This window comes from Crinia signifera, chromosome 6 (genome assembly GCF_055691185.1).
Source record: "Crinia signifera chromosome 6, ASM5569118v1, whole genome shotgun sequence".
In the NCBI taxonomy this organism is placed as follows: domain Eukaryota; kingdom Metazoa; phylum Chordata; class Amphibia; order Anura; family Myobatrachidae; genus Crinia; species Crinia signifera.
The window spans coordinates 238,651,515-238,670,322 of NC_139222.1; the positions used below are offsets into that span (position 1 = coordinate 238,651,515).

The following is an 18,808-nucleotide window of genomic DNA, read 5'->3' on the forward strand; positions in this document are numbered from 1 at the left end:
ACTTTATATTACAAGGTAGCATAATATACCTATAGATAAATGACCAGTGGTATCTGACATAAGAAATACTGTTTTTAATAATACTGTGAATAAAGAATACATTTTATAGTAACTCAAATAATTTTTTTTGTGGATGAAGGGTGCATCTTTTTGAATTCGCTCTCTATATATACAATCCAAAAATATGCTGGTAGGCTAATTGGCACCCAACAAATTAACCCTAGAATGTCTGTGTGTGAGTGCGTGTACATGTGGTAGGGAACATAGATAGTAAGCTCCACTGGGGCAGGGACTGATGTGAATGTTCAAATATTCTCTGTAAAGCGCTGCAGCATATGTGTGCGCTATATATATATTTTCAAACTTACTCTTCGGATTTAAACCTGGCTTCCTAGTGTCATCTGAAGTTCTCATCCAAATCCATCCAGTGGAAGGCCCTGAACATGCTCCCCATGTCCATGGTGTGCCCGGCATACACCTCTCTGTGGTCAGCTCTCGGATATCACCAAATTAATTTTCTTAAAACCCCATGTTGTCTATCCCCTTTATGTTAAATTTGACATATCTTGCTTCCCTGACCCACTTTGTGTAGTGGCCGCACCCCTTTTTAAGCCCCGGGACCCCCCTGGGTTTGGGGGTCTTAATCTGGACCCAATCAAGCCTCCTCACATTGGTTTTGTCCAAACCGGTCCAACAGTGTTGGAATGCATATTGGACAGTCAAATTTTTGCGGGCATCTCACAAGGTGGGACCTGGTGTGCGGGCAGCTTTGCCCTGTGGGTGGTGGTCCCAACAGCCTTGCGTCGCCAGTTGCAGTTTTGCTAAATTTTGCAAAACGGCAACTGACTCTGAATCTAAGCCTGTACAGGTATGATGCATCCTATGCATGCCCACAGCATCTGTTTACCTATATAACCCTCAGGTAGTGAGATGGCATTGTCAGTGTGTGACAGTCCATTGAAGATTCCTGAGTCAATTCAGGCACAGAGTAATCGGCCCTCTGCATTAAAAGCAACAAGACCCTTTATCGTCATCATCATCATTAGGATAACACCTGCATATGGTGGGGATGTGTACATGCCGATGGGCCCGAGTTGTGGGTGAGGTGCAGCCACCTGTGCCCCCGCCAGCAGCAGCACGCATTATCAGGAGGGCACACAGCAGCGCCCTCCTCCTCCTCCTCATCCTCCTCACACTGCGCTATCGGGCACCGGGCCAGGAATTCCTCGCACAGCCAATCAGTGAGCGCGGAAGGGCGCAGAGGGGCGGGGCTAAACCTTTCCCCAGGTTTTTTTTTATTCTCGTTCTTTCAGGCCGGAGAGTTGGGGAGTGGGCGGGTGACGTATCCGTAGTTCCCCGAGACCGTGCACATCCACCCGCATAACAGCAGCACGCCGCGTCGGCCAAGGACACCTGGGAGACCCTGGCATCTACCTCGCCGCTGGCGCTGTCCATCGCTAGCGGGAAGGGGGGACCTCTGCCAGTCTAGAGCCCGGGCGGTGCCAGCAAGATGGTGTCGTGGATCATCTCTAAGGCCGTGGTGTAAGTCAATCCCCTCCCCAATCACTGTGCTGCCTCCTGCTGCCATCCTCAGAATCCCTCTGTTTACTAGGGTCCAGGCCTCATAGGCAGCATGGAAAGGGTTAAAGAGCTAGCCTATGGTGCTGTATGTGGATAATATAGCCTATCTATCTATCTATCTATCTATCTATCTATCTATCTATCTATCTATCTATCTATCTACTATACTGCCTCATTGCCATCTGATTATTGTTATCTATGATAATTTCTATCTAATGAGTTTTCTCCATCTCCTATCTGTGTTCTATATATATATTGTGTCTATTATTGGATCTATTAATCACATAGACCATATAGATAAATATGGCTGATGCTATGTGTTTTCAATGTCAGATCCAGAGCATGTGCCTCTCTGTGATAGCATTCAGTGATTTATACTGTAGAATATAAGGAATGGTTACTACATGCATTGCAGGGGTTGCTGTATATTGCTGGTGGTAAGCGTCCAGGTGTGGAGGTGACATGTTACAGAGAGGTTATTTCTGTCACCTTACATGTGTTATGTCATAGAGCTGAGCTCTGTTGGGTTGGGGCCTGCAGCTCAGGATGGGCAATCTACACAACTAGTGTCATGCAGCTGTGTCTGTTTCTTCCTGACTTATGTTTTGATCTTGTTGTTGTATTGATCTTTCTTTACAGTTGTGTAAGTTTTACATCTCCTTTATGTTTGTGTCGGTCCTACGCCCATTTTTATATGACCAATCTGTGATTTAGCTTGTAAGAACATGCTACGAGGGTTTTATATAGTCTTTGGTTATGAACAGTGTGTTTCTTTTGTCTGTAAACTAAATGCATCTCTGGTGTAACCATTGTACAACATGAAGGGGCTGGACTTGGTTGTTGTTATAATTATGAAAACTTTTTTTCCCTGCGCCAGCCCATTTCTGTTATTTCTTATTCCAGTGTTGATCTAGCTGTGTTTATACAATGTATATGTATTTAGATTTATAAGCTCCTGGAATATTCAACTCCCAGCTGACTGAAATTGTCACTAACTACTTATTTGATCAATAACTTACTGACTAGGGATGCAGTTATGTATGTGTAGTGGATAAAACAGGTGTGATGGCTGTAAGAACGGCGTGTGTGGCTTCAAGTTGTCAGTGAGACGTAGGAATGGTGGGGGCAGTGGCATAGCTGAAATGGTGCTAGAGATTCCCAGTTTATTAATACATCAATGATGGTTTTGTGAGTTTTTCCCACTGTAACCTCATCATTGACTTATGAACTTGTTCGAGCAGCACATTAAAGTTTTCGTACTTCTACAATGCACTAACTTCTAGGGCGCAATTTAATAGGATGAGAGATTTGGTAAGAAATCTCCAGTTTTTTTTAAAGCATCAATCATTTAGACTTCAAAATCCAACTGGTTTAGCAGTGCCAATGATTGGTGCTTTAAAAAAATTGGAGATTTTTTTTCCAAGTCTCTCACTTTCTGAATCTCTCATCCTATTAAATTTCACGGTACTTGTGTATTATCACGGCGCCCACGATATTCGGTCGTATGGCATTGTATTCCATTTAAAATTGTATACCATTGTATATGGCATACAATGCAATGAGATGCAATTTTAAATTGTATATACAATCTTTAATTGTATAAGCACCTTAATAGGTGCTTACAATGTTAAATGCAACCCCACGCCACTGCCACTATCAATGCCAACCCGAAGCGTGGCGAGCGGCGGCGGTACGCGTCCTCCGACCTTTTCATACCCCCACTATCCACGTCGGCGTGGAGTTGATTTTATATAGTGTGGCGAGCCACCGAGCCCGAAGCGTGGCGAGCGGCCGCGCATTACTTCACATGTATTCCGCGGGGCTTGCTGCGCTCGCCACGCTTCGGGCTCGCTGCACTCGCCACACTATATAAAGTCAACTCCACGCCGACGTGGATAGTGGGGGTATGAAAAGGTTGAAGGACGCGTACCGCCGCCCCTCACAGGCTCGCTGCGCTCGCCACGCTTCGGGTTGGCGTTGATAGCACGGGTGGCGTGGGGGTGCTTTTAAAATTGTAAGCACCTATTACGGTGCTTATACAATTATTTATCTTATAGGGGGCACATTTAACATTGAAAACACCCATTAGGGTGCCTATACAATTTAAAATCTTATACCATTGTATATGCCATACAATGGCATACAATTCGATGGTATACAATTTGAAATTGTGTTACATCTGCTAACATTATATCGCATCGCATACCATCGTATGTCTTATGGTATGTGATGCGATGGGCGCCGTGATAATACACAAGTACCAATTTCACCCCTACTGTTCAAACAGTGACTTGTTTATTACACAAGAGAAAATGTAGTGTCTTTAATGATTCTGCCTGGACATAGCTACTGAACTAGTGGAATAGGTAGCTAGGCCATTAATGCTCTTTGACAAATGTCAGAAATTGCAGAGATTAGTTTTGGGCCACAGGCCCAGACCTTCACATTGGCAAAGTAATCTCTATGTGTAATCTAGAATGGCACCATTTTTTCATATATGTGTTCTATTGTTTGCAGTGCAGTTTCCTTAATACATAAACTTCTGAAACTCATACTGTGAGTGTGTGTGTTGGTATGAAGAAAATATTTTCCTACTCTCTTAGATATGTTCCCAAATTTTGTGGCTTTCGGGATTCCTTGAGAAACTTATAAACCTCCTGGAAAGGAAGCCCTTAAATCATGGCATTAATCAAAGATAAATTGGGCATGATGACCTGTATTACATCACTACCCTTTTGGCCCTTTGGACCATGCCACCAATATTGTAATGTGAGCTGACACATGGGTTCTGAAAACATTGGCACATTGACACTTGGATCCAAGCTCAGAAAATGTTCTACTTCACTGCTATAATAATATCTGCTGCTGGTAAGCTTAGAGAAATTCATGACACACGCAGGTTACATAATGTTTGCTTCTGCACTGGTCCATGATGTGTTGCAAGTATAAACCTGCTCAGCCACGTACTCTAAATATTATATTGGATCAAAACCTGTTTATCACATTTCAGATGTGAGGTTCCTGCCCAGGCACAGCTAGAAGCCACGTTTTCTTTATCTCCATTTTCTGTATCTCCACCTTCTGTATCTCCACGTCTTCTGTATTTCCATGGTAGAATACTTTGGGGCAGATGTATTGAGCCTTAACAAGAGATAAATGCAAGGGTGATAAGGAGAGATAAATGTCCAGCCAATCACCTCCTAACTGCCATGTTACAGGCTGTGCTTGAAAAAAGTCAGTAAAGAGCTGCTTGGCTGGACATTTATCTCTTTATCACCCTTGCATTTATCGCTTGTTAAGGCTTAATACATCTGCCCCTTTGTCTTTTATACATAGTATTCTGCTCTTGTGACAAACATGAGAAGAAATAAGGTTCTCATTAGATTTCTAAAATGCGTGGATTTAAATCAGAAGTTATTTTTTTTTTCTTACAGAAAGAAGTAGATAATAGGGCCTATTTCAAACATACGCTAACTCAATGGTTAGCATACTTGTCAGATGGTGGGGACACTACACACGCAGTGTCCCCTAAGCCGCAGCCTGATTGACAAGCGAAGAGCATTTGGACACGGGCGATGACTGGGTCTTTTCCTCGAAACGGAGGTTTGTTGCCTCCATTTTTTGGGGGACTGTAGAAGTCAGTGTCTGCATCTGGCAAAGGGAATTTACTGACCTTGGCTAGATGGAAAGGTCACTTGTAGGCTGAAAGTCTTGCAGTGGGATCCAGTCTTAAGACGCATTAATGGTTTACAGAATTTCAGACAGGTCTGCAGAATGGACTCTAAATGAAAACCATACCAGTGCCTAAATAACGCCCAGATGGGTAAATAATCTCATGTGATGTGCCAAAGAAAACATGGCTAAAACAGATTGCCCAAGACCTTGAACCATTATACTTCAATATTGATGATGAGAAGCAAGTCACAGTGGTATATCATTATTAGCGAATCACTACCTTTGGCTGTCACAATTCTGGGGAAATTGTCCTGCGCTCCCCCACAGCGTTAACCTTCCCTTCCAGCAGCCTGACCCTAACCCTCTAGCCCGTTGTCTAAAACTGACACCCCATCCCTGCAGCCTAACCTTTCTCTCCCAGAAGTTATCGATTGTGACAGTTTTGTTTTCTTTGTAGTGACAGGCTGCCTCTGGTTAATCTTAGTATTTGGGTATACATTCCAAAACACCCAGACCACGGAGACTACAGAAGGCATTTTCAAAGTGTGATTGGTATAGAATTGAAAATCCTCTCAGGTGATCTGAAAATTTGGGTAATCCCTCAAGCAGTGTACAATATCTGCTTCAGGAGCTGCACCCGGTTTGCGGTGGCTTCACAATGATGGTGAAGTTGCCTACACTAGGGCGATTTAAGCCTTTTTTCATCCAATTCCAATAAATCGGGCTGAGAAGTCATACGAAAAGTGTCAAAATTACATGTGTTTAACATCGGGTTCGTTTCGTGGTCCTGTGAGCATCGGATCGGAGCCTGAAGATCGGAAAGGCTGCACTATAGATATCCTGGATCGCCAGGTGTCCGTCCGGCTTGGCTGGGATCGCATACGATACATTGTATGTAAAAGGACTGTATACAGTGTATTGTATGCAGTCCTGGGGGACACGCACATGTTGCCCAATGCAGTGTAGCCCGGGAATTGTATTACTGCATGTAAGTCCCTGACCCAGTAGAGGTGACAGGTTTATGCCCCCAGCACACATACCATGAAGCTATGAATAGACATTTATGTGTAGAGCATCTTCTAGAAGACAGACCTGTCCACTTCTATGTGAGGTCTGTATCATATTTCAACTAGAAATAGTTGCTGCTATATTAGTTACAATTGTATCCAGTTTGCAATAACTTTATGTAAAAATAAAACAGTCTGGAAGCTGCAAGGTAGATTCAAAATAGATTTGAATCTAGTTTGTGAAATAGAAGTTCTGTTATACCCCTTTCAGACCGCACTTTTTACCTGGTAAAATGCAATTTTTTTACAGTTCCAAAATGGTAATATGTGCAGTGTGAAAGGTCCGTTTTGAATTTAACGGTTCAAGAAAACCGGTAATTCAAAACGGTTAAAAAGCAGGGTCCTACCTGTTTTATGTGTCCCTGTGTAATTTGATGGGACAAAACGGCATTGAAACAACGGCACTACCCCTTTCAGACCACACTTAAACGGGTAATCTACCGTTTAAGATATGCGGTGTGAAAGGGGTTAAGGCTGTCTGATACATTTTTAAAAACGTTTTAAATTACCGGGTCAATGCCAGTTATGCGGTGTGAAAGCAGCATTAGAATTGTGCCACAGTAATGGGGTAACGAATAATAAAGGAATAATTTCATCATTTCGGACACTAGGGGTGAGATTTAATAGGGTGAGAGATTCAGAAAGTGAGAGATTTGGTAAGAAATCTCCAGGTTTTTTAAAGCGGCAATCATTTACACTTCAATATCAAACTGGTTTTGCAGTGTAAATGGTTGCCGCTTTAAAAAACCTGGAGATTTCTTACCAAATCTCTCACTTTCTGAATCTCTCATCCTATTAAATCTCACCCTAGATTTGATAGAATTCAGGAGATGGATAGGCACCTCAGAGAGAATATAACCCCACTATTTGTGGTATAACAGTGATTATAGTGTTAAACAGACTTTTCAGTTGTTGTGGTATTAGTGCAACACTAGCAGCTGGCTTTGCGGCAGATTGAGTTTCAGAGATGTGAAAGGAGAGACAGCTGAGAGACACTTGCTGTTGATTGTCAAAAGAGATCTATGAGAAGAGGTGTTGAGTCAGGTGTCATCAGAATAGGGATGGTACTGTAAACTAAACCTGCTGGTCGTATGTCCAAAAGGAGACTTGTAATGAGAGACAGAAGGGTGCCAGGGTGTACTATGAGAAGAAGGCGCAAAGGACTTAACAGGAGTAGCGGATGACCTGCTAGATTGAATGTGGTAGACCGAGCTAGAAGATGCAGGGGGAAGATGGTACTTATCTTTGGAGAGGTATAAGGAACAAACCGATTGGTTGCTCCTAGCTGTTGGACTACAGCAAAGATGGGTAACCTTCGGCCCTCCAGCTGTTGAACTACGCATCCCTGTATGTACGGCAACAGTTTTAGCATGACCAAATAGTAGCTGGGATGTGTAGTTCAACAACAGTTGGAGGTGCAAGGTTCCTCATCCCTGGTCTATAGGCTGTTGAAAAATGTACACTTGCTACACCAACTTTTAGCACATTTCCCCCTTAATAACTGATCAAAAGATGGAGGGGGAAATTTACTAAGATGGGAATAAGACTTCACATGTGATGTCGCTATGGACAACCAATCAGAATCTACTTATTTATTTAGAACCCTCTAGAAGATAGTAGACAGGATCCGATTGGTTGCCCATAGCGACATCACATGTGAAGTCTTATTCCCATTTTAGTAAATTTCCCCCGGAAGATCTTGTGTTTTGTACCTCTAACTGCACCACACCTAGAATATTAAGCATATATGCTGAGTATCTGGAATGAAAGCATGTCTGATGTTTATTAGTCATTTGCACATAAATAAGAAGCTCTTTGAAGGACCATGAAACAAGTGGCAGAACATTTGTCTGTTGCTTGCTTGTGTAAACTAGTTTTGCAGGATATGTAAGGGCCGGTTTACTGAAGCTTACATCAGGACAACCTGCATATGACCTTATCGTACGCAGGTCGTGGAGCAGTCGAATGAGTGATCGCATGTGCTTAAAAAGCACATACTTTCTGCTTATGACCACAATGAAAGCCGACGGATCAGACGTTTAGCATGTCTGATCTGAGGGACGATCTCTCGACCCACGCATCCTAACAACATTACGCATGATGTGCATACGATCCATCGAGATTGTGCGTTTGGGTCCAATGTCGTTCTAGTGTATGGGGGCCTTTACAAGGGAAGCGGTCATCTATTAGAATGAACTTAGGTCTACAGTCATTAGGTCGACCCCACTAGGTCGACTGACAGGAAGGTCGACATGACTTAAGGTCGAATTTGCATAAAGGTTGACATGAGGAAGGTCGACTGGTCATAAGGTCGACATGGGTTTTTCACTGTTTTTTGAGCCGACATGTGCCGACAGGCGGTATTTCATGCCCTACCATCCACTAGGGAGTGGAGGAGGTTATTAAAGCTGTGGCGAGCGAAGCGAGCCACCGTGCCCGAAGCATTGCGAGGGTCCGATTCTCATTGCCAACTGTGTCCATGTCGACTGTGTCGACATGCGGGAAAAAAACCCAGTGAAAAACCCACGTCGACCTTATGACCAGTCGACCTTCCTCATGTCGACCTTTATGCAAATTCGACCTTAAGTCAGGTCGACCTTCCTGCCAGTCGACCTAGTGGGGTCGACCTAATGACTGTAGACCTAAGTGTGGTCTGATAGATGTACCGAATCCCTTTACAAATGGGTATATAGAGCTCAATGCATACCCTATAGGTGGAATTAGGTTGCTGGTGAAGTGTGAAAATTGCTATTGCCAATGTTTAAATGCTGGCAATGGCCGCTCATATCGCCAATAGCCCTGCTGCGTGATTCTGCTGCTGTAAAGATCAGCAGCTACCGTGCAGATTCCGGCAGGGTGAACGGATTTGTCCTTTCTATAATTCCCACTTATATTGACCTAGTTCAAGGTCTTCTACAGTAGCTGTGGTCTATTGGGCTAAAATGGAAAGTCACTGAGCTTCAGGCGGTATCTGCAGAAAGACTTGTAAATCACAGGTAATGTCTAGCGATATTTAGGCATTTTACCCTATGCATTGTCAGATTTGGCATGGAACAGGAAAATTGTTCCAGTTAAGGCACCTCTTAGATATAGGAGTTCTGTGAAGGATTTCCAGACTACTGGTATCAGGTACTGTAGATGGTGTCAGTGGGGACAGATATATGCAGTACTTAGGAGACTTGCTGATGATATCAGCATCAGTACTTTCATTAAATAAGTACGATAACATTTATATGTGAGTTCTGTGATGAATCAGATCTCGGTCTAAGCGGCGCAGAACAGGGTCGTATGCTGTCCTGCCACCCAGGAAGGTACCTGGCGGCTCAAGGGCAGTTGAATGGCCATGCATTGCTGCGATACATCTGTTTGTTCTACTGTAATCTCTTGTTTTACATTTGAGGCCAAATTATTGTTTCAGTTGAGATTTATAATTACTTGTCAGATTTGCTCATTAAACCACAAGGAAGAATGCATTATCTCTCTTAACGTCTGCCCTCTGCAGATCTGCCACCACCAGATAAGGTTCTAGGTGAGAAATAGGAGCATATGCATCAAAGCTTGCAGAGATAAAATAACCAATCCGCTCCTGTCAATGTACACAGTGTGTTTGAAAAAATACCGGAGCTTATTTATCTGTCCCCAAGCTTTGATACATAAGCCCATTAGGGCCGATGCTCTAAGCCATGGAGAGGAAGTGCTAAATTTTTTCAACACAGCCCGTAATGGTGCAGTTTGTAGCTGATTTGATATTGCGCATGTGTGAGCGGGCACAGCAAATTGATTATTCACACAGCAGTGTGAGTGGGCTGTCGTGGGGGGGGGGGGGGAGAATTGGCAGTTGACGTCAGCAGATGTCAGCCGCACGCCTGCTTTTCCGCACTGGGCGCACGTAGATGCCAGACACCAGAGAGGTGTCTTAGATCTGCATGTACTAGTGGAATCATTCGAAGGTTGGCGGCCATCAATTGATTTTGCCCCACACGAAAGGCTGCGAAAGGGCGTTTATGCTAAACATTCATTTGCATGCAAGTAGAGAAATCTGCACATGTTGCGTCAACCCCCCACCCTGCAGTGCACATGGTTTTGTCCATTTGAAAAGGAATTTGCCTTTGCGAGTGAACCAAAATAAGGGCCAGAAAAGGTTTTGGCTGCAGAAACTTCAAGGCATGATGCAGTAGGACGGTCACGTAGAATTAAAGCATTTTATTTACTTTAAAATCATACTTGATTAAATAGTCCATATCTAAAATGTTCCTTATATGATGTCTAAGGTGAATAAACCTGAGCATATAAGCCAGTGTTTTTCAACCAGTGTGCCGTGGCACACTAGTGTGCCTTGAGCTGTTCTCAAGTGTGCCCCCACATCTAGAGATGCCCAAACCCATGTACAGCCACCACCAGTTCAAATGTTATTTACTGGTCTCTTCTTTTCATGTAAAGGGTCAATGTATTTTATTTTTGTTATTTGTGGGGACCAGTGATTGTTTTTAATGTTGGGGCCAATAGGTTTGTTTTTTTTCCTGTGGTGGCCAATGTGTTTTGCCCTGTGGGGATCTTAGGGTGTGCCTTGGCAATTTTAAAGTCCTATTTAGTGTGCCGCGAGGTAAAAAGGTTGAAAATCACTGATATAAGCAGTGTTATGGCAGCAGCACCGTTTATACGCTAACGAAGGTTTAGTCACTGACTGTACTCATATCCTGGGCATGCAGAGACGTATGACCTAATTATAGAACTCCAGTGCTGTGAGGCTTAATAACCCCTTGTGGAAGAAACTCCCTTTAGTGGAATGCTTCAAGTTCCATATACTGGATTTTATATCCTCTGCTCTCTGTGAAGACAATTAACAGATATTTGTGTCCGTCACCTACATTCAGTGATAGCAGCCACTTTGTAGCCTAAACCGCTGTTGATGAGACTTTGTATTCATTCTGATCTTGTGACCTTAAAGGCCCTTGGTACATCCTGACTAAGGAATTAGTAGGGGACTAATATTCTGGTAAATATTGGTGCAGCTCACAGAATGGCTGCCTTGTATGTAGGTGTTTGTAGACTTTAGAAGTAAAATCCTAACCCCTATATTACTTTGTAAAATCATTTCAGTTGGTTGGTGAAGAAAAGTATGAAGACCAAGACTTGTATTTATCATAGTGTGACTTCCCTCCGCTAGTCACAGATAAATGCCCATACACGTTACAATTATTGTATCCAATATTGGATACAATATCGCATCTCCGTTTTGTGATAAGATGAGATGAGATCTAGTACAAAAAGTATGTGCAGCACATACTTTTTGTACTAAATCTCATCTCATCTTATCACAAAACGGAGATGCGATGAGATGCGATATTGTATCCAATATTGGGTACAATATAGTGTTCACTCTAGAGTTTTGGTCGGGCAGGGCGCCGGTGGGCGGTCCGGGGCCGCCAATGTCACTAAAGGGGGCGGGCCGTGTCGCCGACGTCACTAAAGGGGGCGGGCCCGGCCGCCGCCGTCACTACAGGGGCGAAGGTGCCATGATGCGGAGAAGCGCCGTGCATCGCCGTCTAAGGCGGCGCTGGGCTTCCCCGTGCAAGCAGTCGGGCAGGCACCAGGCTGTTTTAGCGGGGCGCTGCTAGAGGGGCAGGGCGCATTTTGCCCTTTAAAAATCGGGCAGGGCGCAGCGCCCCACTAAAACAGCCTAGCGGGAACACTACAATAATTGTAACGTGTATGGGCACCTGTAGAAGGATGTTTCTCCTTTGGAAGCTACCTGAGTGAGCTTACGGCATCATTCCTGGGCCAAAGGTTCACCATCAGTAATGACCTGTGCGCCAAGGGTTGCTTATTCACAAACACAATCAAGCTCCTGCATTGACACTTGGAACTGCTTCCACCCATTCACTTATGCCAATACCTGCTGTGCATGGTCACGTATTTGCAACACATCCTGTTTGATGTCAGATAATTTTTCATTGATCACTCGCTATGGACTAGGCGGCACTTGGCAGCAGGCCGAAGGCTTAAGCTCGGAACACCCGGAGAACAAAATAGAATTGTGCGCTGTTCTGTTGGTCACAGGATACAAGTAGATGACATTGTCTCTTGATGTTAGTAGATGTGCATTAGTTCTAAATAAGCATCTTTACAACCTCAAGTTTGTAGCTCAAATTGTCAGGAACTCCACAGCATACTGCAGTTTAAGAAGGTCAAAAAGTTGGGGAACGGGGGAGATGCCTGGGTGTCACTCTTGACTCCTCCATCTCCTTTGCACCCCACATCTAAGCCCTGGCCCATTCTTGCCGGTTCCAGTTACGCAACATTGCTCGCATCAGGCCCTTTCTCTCACAGAGTGCAACTCATGGAGGCCACACACGCACCGATGCGGGCGGTGCGATGCTGTACGATGGGGTGCGCGCTCCCGCGGCACCTCATCGTACAGTACAAAAAGTATGTGCTGCCTCTACCCTAGCTAGGTCCATGGACAATTTAGTGTCTTCCTTGGGGTCCGCCCCTAGGGGCCATACAGGGCGCCAAAAACGCACTTTGCAAGCCCTTCATGATTCTGAGGATTCATCTGAAGATGAAGCCCCTCTTTTAGAGGATGCTTTGGATCTTGATGATGGGGATTATCAGGCTCAGGCAGATGAAGGGGAACCACCTCTGGCAGGAGTGGAAGCCCTCATTGTAGCGGTAAAGCAAACTCTTAATTTTCCAGAGGAGCCTGAGCCAGTCACACAGGACATGGATTTGTTTTCAGTACAAGCAAAGCCTCCTGTTGTTTTCCCTTTCCCTAAGCAGGAACAGTTGTCAGCTGCTTGGCAGAATCCTGACAGAAAATTTCAAATACCAAAGAAGTTTTCTAATCATTACCCTTTTCACCGCTCTGATTTAGCTAAATGGGTTACGCCACCTCCGGTGGACGCCTCCTTTTCCAGGCTATCAAAAAAGACCGCACTACCAGTCCCCGGGGCATCTGCCCTTAAGGACCCGGCGGATAGAAAGATATAGAGAACACCCTTAAGGGCATTTATGTCGCTGCGGGTTCTCAGCTTCGCCCGGCGGTTGTGTCGGCATGGATACACAAGGCCATTTCCAAATGGTCTGAGCAACTTATTCAGGGTCTGGAGGATGGCACTCCTAGACAGGATTTTAAGGTGTTGGCCGAGCACATACAGGAATCAGCGTCCTTCCTGGCCGATGCCTCCAAGGACGTCACTATGATTGCCACTCGCATTTCAGCAAATGCAGTAGCAGCTCGCAGGGCCCTCTGGTTGAGGTCCTGGACAGCGGACGCTGAATCTAAAAAGGCGGTAGAGGCTATCCCGTTTAACGGGGAGATGCTCTTTGGCCCGGAGCTTGACAAATGGATCGCTCAGGCCACGGGGGGTAAGTCGGCGTTCTTGCCTACGGCCCCTCCCCCAGCCCGCAGGCAATATCCTGGGCCCTCATTCCAGTCCTTTCGCCCTCATCAGTCCTTTCGAGGGCGCGGCAGGGGATCCTCCTTTTCATTTAGAGGTGGCAGAGGTAGAGCCAGAGGTCAGTCATCTGCTCGCACCCCACTGCCCAAGCCCCAGGATAAGCCTGCCGCATGACTACCCACCGCATGCGGCACAGGAGGCTCAGGTCGGCGCAAGGCTGCTACTTTTCAAGGATCAGTGGTTCGCAACAACAACGGATCCTTGGGTTCGCCTTCTCATATCAGAAGGCTACCGGTTACAATTTATCGGCCGACCTCCTTCCAGGTTCATCAGGACCAAGATTCCTCAAATTCCAGAGGAAAGAATGCTGCTCCAGCAAGCCATTCAAAAACTTCTGCGGGCACAAGTGATAGTACCCGTTCCGGTGGCGGAAAGAGGACAGGGGTTCTACTCCAACGTCTTTCTCGTCCCAAAACCGGACGGATCTGCAAGGCCCATCCTCAATTTAAAATCCCTAAATCTGTTTGTCCAGTACCAGAAATTCAAAATGGAGTCCATCCATTCTGTGATTGCCTCGCTCGAATCTCAGGAATTTCTGGCATTGGTAGACATAAAGGATGCCTACCTTCATGTCCCCATTTGGCCACCCCACCAGATCTTCCTCAGATTTGCGGTGGGGTCAGAACACTTCCAATTCCGGGCTCTCCCGTTTGGATTGTCCTCTGCCCCCAGAGTGTTCACCAAACTCTTGTCAGTGCTCATGGCTCACCTTCGGCTTCAGGGCCTGACCTTGGTGCCTTACCTCGACGATCTATTGATCAAAGGGCCATCGGTGAACACTCTGAGGGATCAGGTTCAGACAACCATCGACTGTCTGGTCCATCACGGCTGGATTATCAATTACAAGAAATCAGCCCTACCTCCCACACAACGGCTCCAGTTTCTGGGCCTAATTCTGGACACCCAGGAGCAGCGGATTTTTCTGCCAGAAGACAAGATAGAGGCAATCATAGCCCTGGTGCGACTAGTGCTACATCACAACAGAGTCCAGATCCTGTTGTGCATCCGGCTCTTGGGGAAGATGGTGGCAGCCTTCCCAGCATTGCAGTTCGGAAGGTTCCACTCTCGCCCACTACAGTTGGACCTGTTGAGCCAGTGGTCCGGGTCGCATCTATACATCCATCGGACAGTGCGGCTCTCCAGGGCCACGAGGTTGTCCCTTGCCTGGTGGCTCCAGAGGCAGAGTCTGGCTCAAGGTCGCCGCTTCGCGGTGTGGGATTGGACATTATTGACCACAGACGCCAGCCTCATGGGCTGGGGCGCGGTGGTTCTGTCTCGTCGCCTTCAGGGTCTGTGGACCCCCTGGGAAGCAGCGTTAACAATCAACGTTCTGGAACTAAGAGCCATTTTCAACGGCCTAAGTGCAGCAGAAGACCTCCTGTCAAACCGACCAGTGAAGGTGCAGTCGGACAATGCGACCGCGGTCGCTTATGTCAACAGACAGGGGGGGACCAAGAGCAGACGAGCCATGCGGGAAGTTCACAAGATTCTGCGGTGGGCAGAACAACGAAACGTGATTCTATCGGCGGTCTTCCTCCCAGGAGTAGAAAACTGGGAGGCAGACTTTCTAAGCAGACATCATTACCACCCAGGGGAATGGGCTCTGCACCCAGACGTCTTTCTCCAGATCACACGCCGGTGGGGCACGCCACAGATAGACCTCATGGCGTCGCGCCAAAACCATCAACTTCCTCTGTACGTCGCCAGGTCAAGGGACGCAGGAGCGTACGCAGTGGATGCCCTGGAGATCCCATGGCCATTCCAATTAGTGTATCTCTTCCCTCCGCTTCCTCTCATCGGAAAAGTTCTAAAGAAGGTTCGAAGAGAAAGGGTTCAGGCCATCATGATAGCTCTGTATTGGCCTCGCCGGGGTTGGTTCTCGGACCTTCAGAACCTTCTGGCGGACGACCCCTGGACTCTCCCGGACAGGCCAGACCTTCTGCAGCAGGGGCCGTTCTTCCACCAAGGCCTCAGGCCACTCCGTTTGACGGCGTGGCTGTTGAGACCGAGGTCCTGAGGCAGAAAGGGATTCCGTCTTCTGTCATCCCCACCATGCTCAGGGCTAGAAAGCCTACATCTGCGGCCTATTATCACCGGATATGGAGGGCCTACCAGCGTTGGTGTGTGTCCCGCGGATGTTCTTTTAAATCCTTTAGGTTACCCCGACTGCTTCGATTCTTGCAGTCAGGTCTGGAAGCAGGCCTTCGGCTTGCATCATTAAAGGTTCAAGTATCTGCTTTGTCAATTCTGTTCCAAAAGAAATTGGCTTTGATGCCGGACATTCAGACTTTCTTTCAGGGGGTGGCTCGACTCCAACCACCTTTCATACCACCTACTCCCCCATGGGATCTTAATGTGGTTCTTCAATTCCTGCAGTCTTCCACATTTGAGCCTCTGGAATCTGTGGATATCAAATTCCTAACCTGGAAAACCGTCCTCCTAGTGGCGTTGGCTTCAGCTAGGAGAGTCTCCGAACTTGGGGCCTTATCCTGCAAATCTCCATTCCTGGTGTTCCATGGAGACAGAGCGGAGCTCCGCACGCAGGCATCCTTCTTACCCAAGGTCGTCTCGTCTTTCCACATCAACCAGCCTATCGTTATTCCATCATTGCAGGACTCGGCTCAGGGGCCTTCCACCCTTGATGTGGTAAGGTCTCTTAAAATCTATGTCAACAGGACAAAGAGACTTAGAAAGACAGACAATCTCTTTGTTTTATATGATGCTCGGAGACGGGGATGGCCTGCGTCCAAGCAGTCCATAGCCCGTTGGATCAGATTAACCATTCACCAGGCATATGTGTCTCTTGGGAAGCCTCCGCCATCAATTAAAGCCCACTCCACTAGATCGGTGGGCGCTTCTTGGGCGGCCAGACGTGGGGCTTCAGTGGATCAGCTTTGTAAGGCCGCCACATGGTCCTCCGTTAATACATTTATAAAGTTTTACAGGTTCGACACTTTTGCTTCTGCCTCGGCTGATTTTGGGCGTCTAGTGCTGCAGGATTCCACGAGTTCTCCCGCCCTAGGGGGAATCTTTGGAACCTCCCCATTGTAGCTCGCCAGTGTCCCCTGCTGGATGAAAGAGAAAAGAGGAATTTGGTACCTACCGGTAATTCCATTTCTCTGAATCCGCAGGGGACACTGGCCTCCCGCCCTACTCGTGTCACCTGCTTGTTTCACCTGTTTCTCCTCAGTATACTCTGCCGGTTATGAGTGGTAGCTGAGTGTTAATGTTATGTTTGAGTTTTTATGTTTCCTGGTGTCTTCTCCTCTCACTTACAATTTTCCTAACTGGGGATTGTGGGGCATTAGAGGGGAGGAGCCAACTTATTAAAGTTATAGTGTGCCAGCTCCCAGCAAACCCAGCTCTAATTCCCATTGTAGCTCGCCAGTGTCCCCTGCGGATTCAGAGAAATGGAATTACCGGTAGGTACCAAATTCCTCTTTTCTAGCATAGCATCGCATGCACATCATATGCACAAGGCATACGATGCGATGCTATGTGTGCTAGTTAAGCCCACAACGCAGGCCGGGATCGGTGCCTGTGTGGGCTGCATAAGCTGATCATCCACTCATTGGTCATCTCACGGCTTGACTACTGTAATGCTCTCCTCACCGGCCTCGCTTAATCCCAACTGGCTCCTCTCCAATCTGTCCTCAATGCTGCAGCCAGGCTTATCTTCCTCTTCCGCCGCTCTAATTCTGCCACTCCCCTTCGACAAAATCTGCACTGGCTTCCATTCCCCTACAGAATCCTCTTCAAACACCTCACACTCACATACAGGGCCATCTCTAATTCCATTGCTCCATATATCTCTAACCTCATCTCCATACATATACCCTCCCGCCCTCTACGGTCGGCTGACGACTGACGTCTCTCCTCCACCCTGATCACTGCTTCCCATGCTAGAGTACAGGACTTTGCCCGTGCTGCACCCCTTCAGTGGAATGCACTCCCTCGCTCCATTAGACTCTCCCCGACCTTGCAAAGCTTCAAACGGGCACTGAAAACTCACCTATTCATCAAAGCATACCCTTCCACTGCATAAACCAGCTGGTTCTCCGGCCCCTTGCCTGTTTACATCCTGCTATCTAACCACCACCCACTCGCTTGCACCTCTTGTAATCTGTCTGTCTCCCCTTCCTACTAGATTGTAAGCTCCTCCGAGTAGGGCCCTCTTCCCTCCTGTTGTCAAAGCCCACTTCTCTTCACATTTCACTCACAGCTCTCCTATACGCCAACACTCAGTGACCATCTTCATCTGCATACTCCTCTCCATCATTGGCCTCAAGCCTCTAGTTGTATGTTGATTGGGTCCTCACTACTTACACTTAAGCTGTAATGTGTATTGAACTGTGGTGCTCTTTATTTGTACTCTATTTTTGTTATTTATTCAATGTTATGCACAGTTTTGTCTCCCTGTATTGTTCCTTTGTACGGCACTTCGAAACACTTGTGGCGCCTTATAAATAAAATTATAATAATAATAATAATCCCAGGTCCCTCCTACAATCCAAAAAGACATGCATGTAGGTTAACTGGCTACTAGCAATAAAACTAACCATACAATATAGGGCTTAATTCAGACGTGAACACAGGGCAAATTTGTTCTCAAAATGTGTAGAGAAAGTTAGATTTGGGTGGGGTGTGTTCCAACTGAAATCTAAGTTTCAGTGTAAACATAAAGCAACCAGTATTTACTCTGCACAGAAACAAAATAAAGACCCATACACACTATTAGTCACAATATTGCTCAGAAAGGGCTTGCTGAGCGATCTTGTGAACAGTATCGCCAAGTGTGTAAACTGTACATCACTCCCGCACGCCGATAACGACCCACTCTCATTGCTCTATCCCCTGCCGCCGACACCCTCGCATGCAGTGCATGCACTTATCAATGCCTGTCCCCCCGCCTGGTCCCCACCACCACCACCAATATAGGCGTCGGAGGGGATCTTCTAGTGAGTACGGGTCTTAGCTCACCAAATTCTAACTCTCTCTGCACCTGTTACATCTACTCCACCTGCA

The 18,808-nt window shown here is 46.4% G+C and overlaps 1 protein-coding gene across 1 annotated transcript in view; it reads left to right on the top strand.

Annotated features, from left to right (window-relative positions):
• Positions 1 to 1,292: 1,292 nt before the first annotated feature.
• REEP3 (receptor accessory protein 3) overlaps positions 1,293 to 18,808 on the top strand; it is a 121,539-nt gene continuing 104,023 nt past the window's right edge. Inside the window, exon 1 of the mRNA XM_083149160.1 lies at positions 1,293 to 1,542. Coding sequence (XP_083005286.1) covers positions 1,511 to 1,542 — 32 coding nt within the window. The 5' untranslated portion in view covers positions 1,293 to 1,510. The remainder of the gene's footprint in view (positions 1,543 to 18,808) is intronic.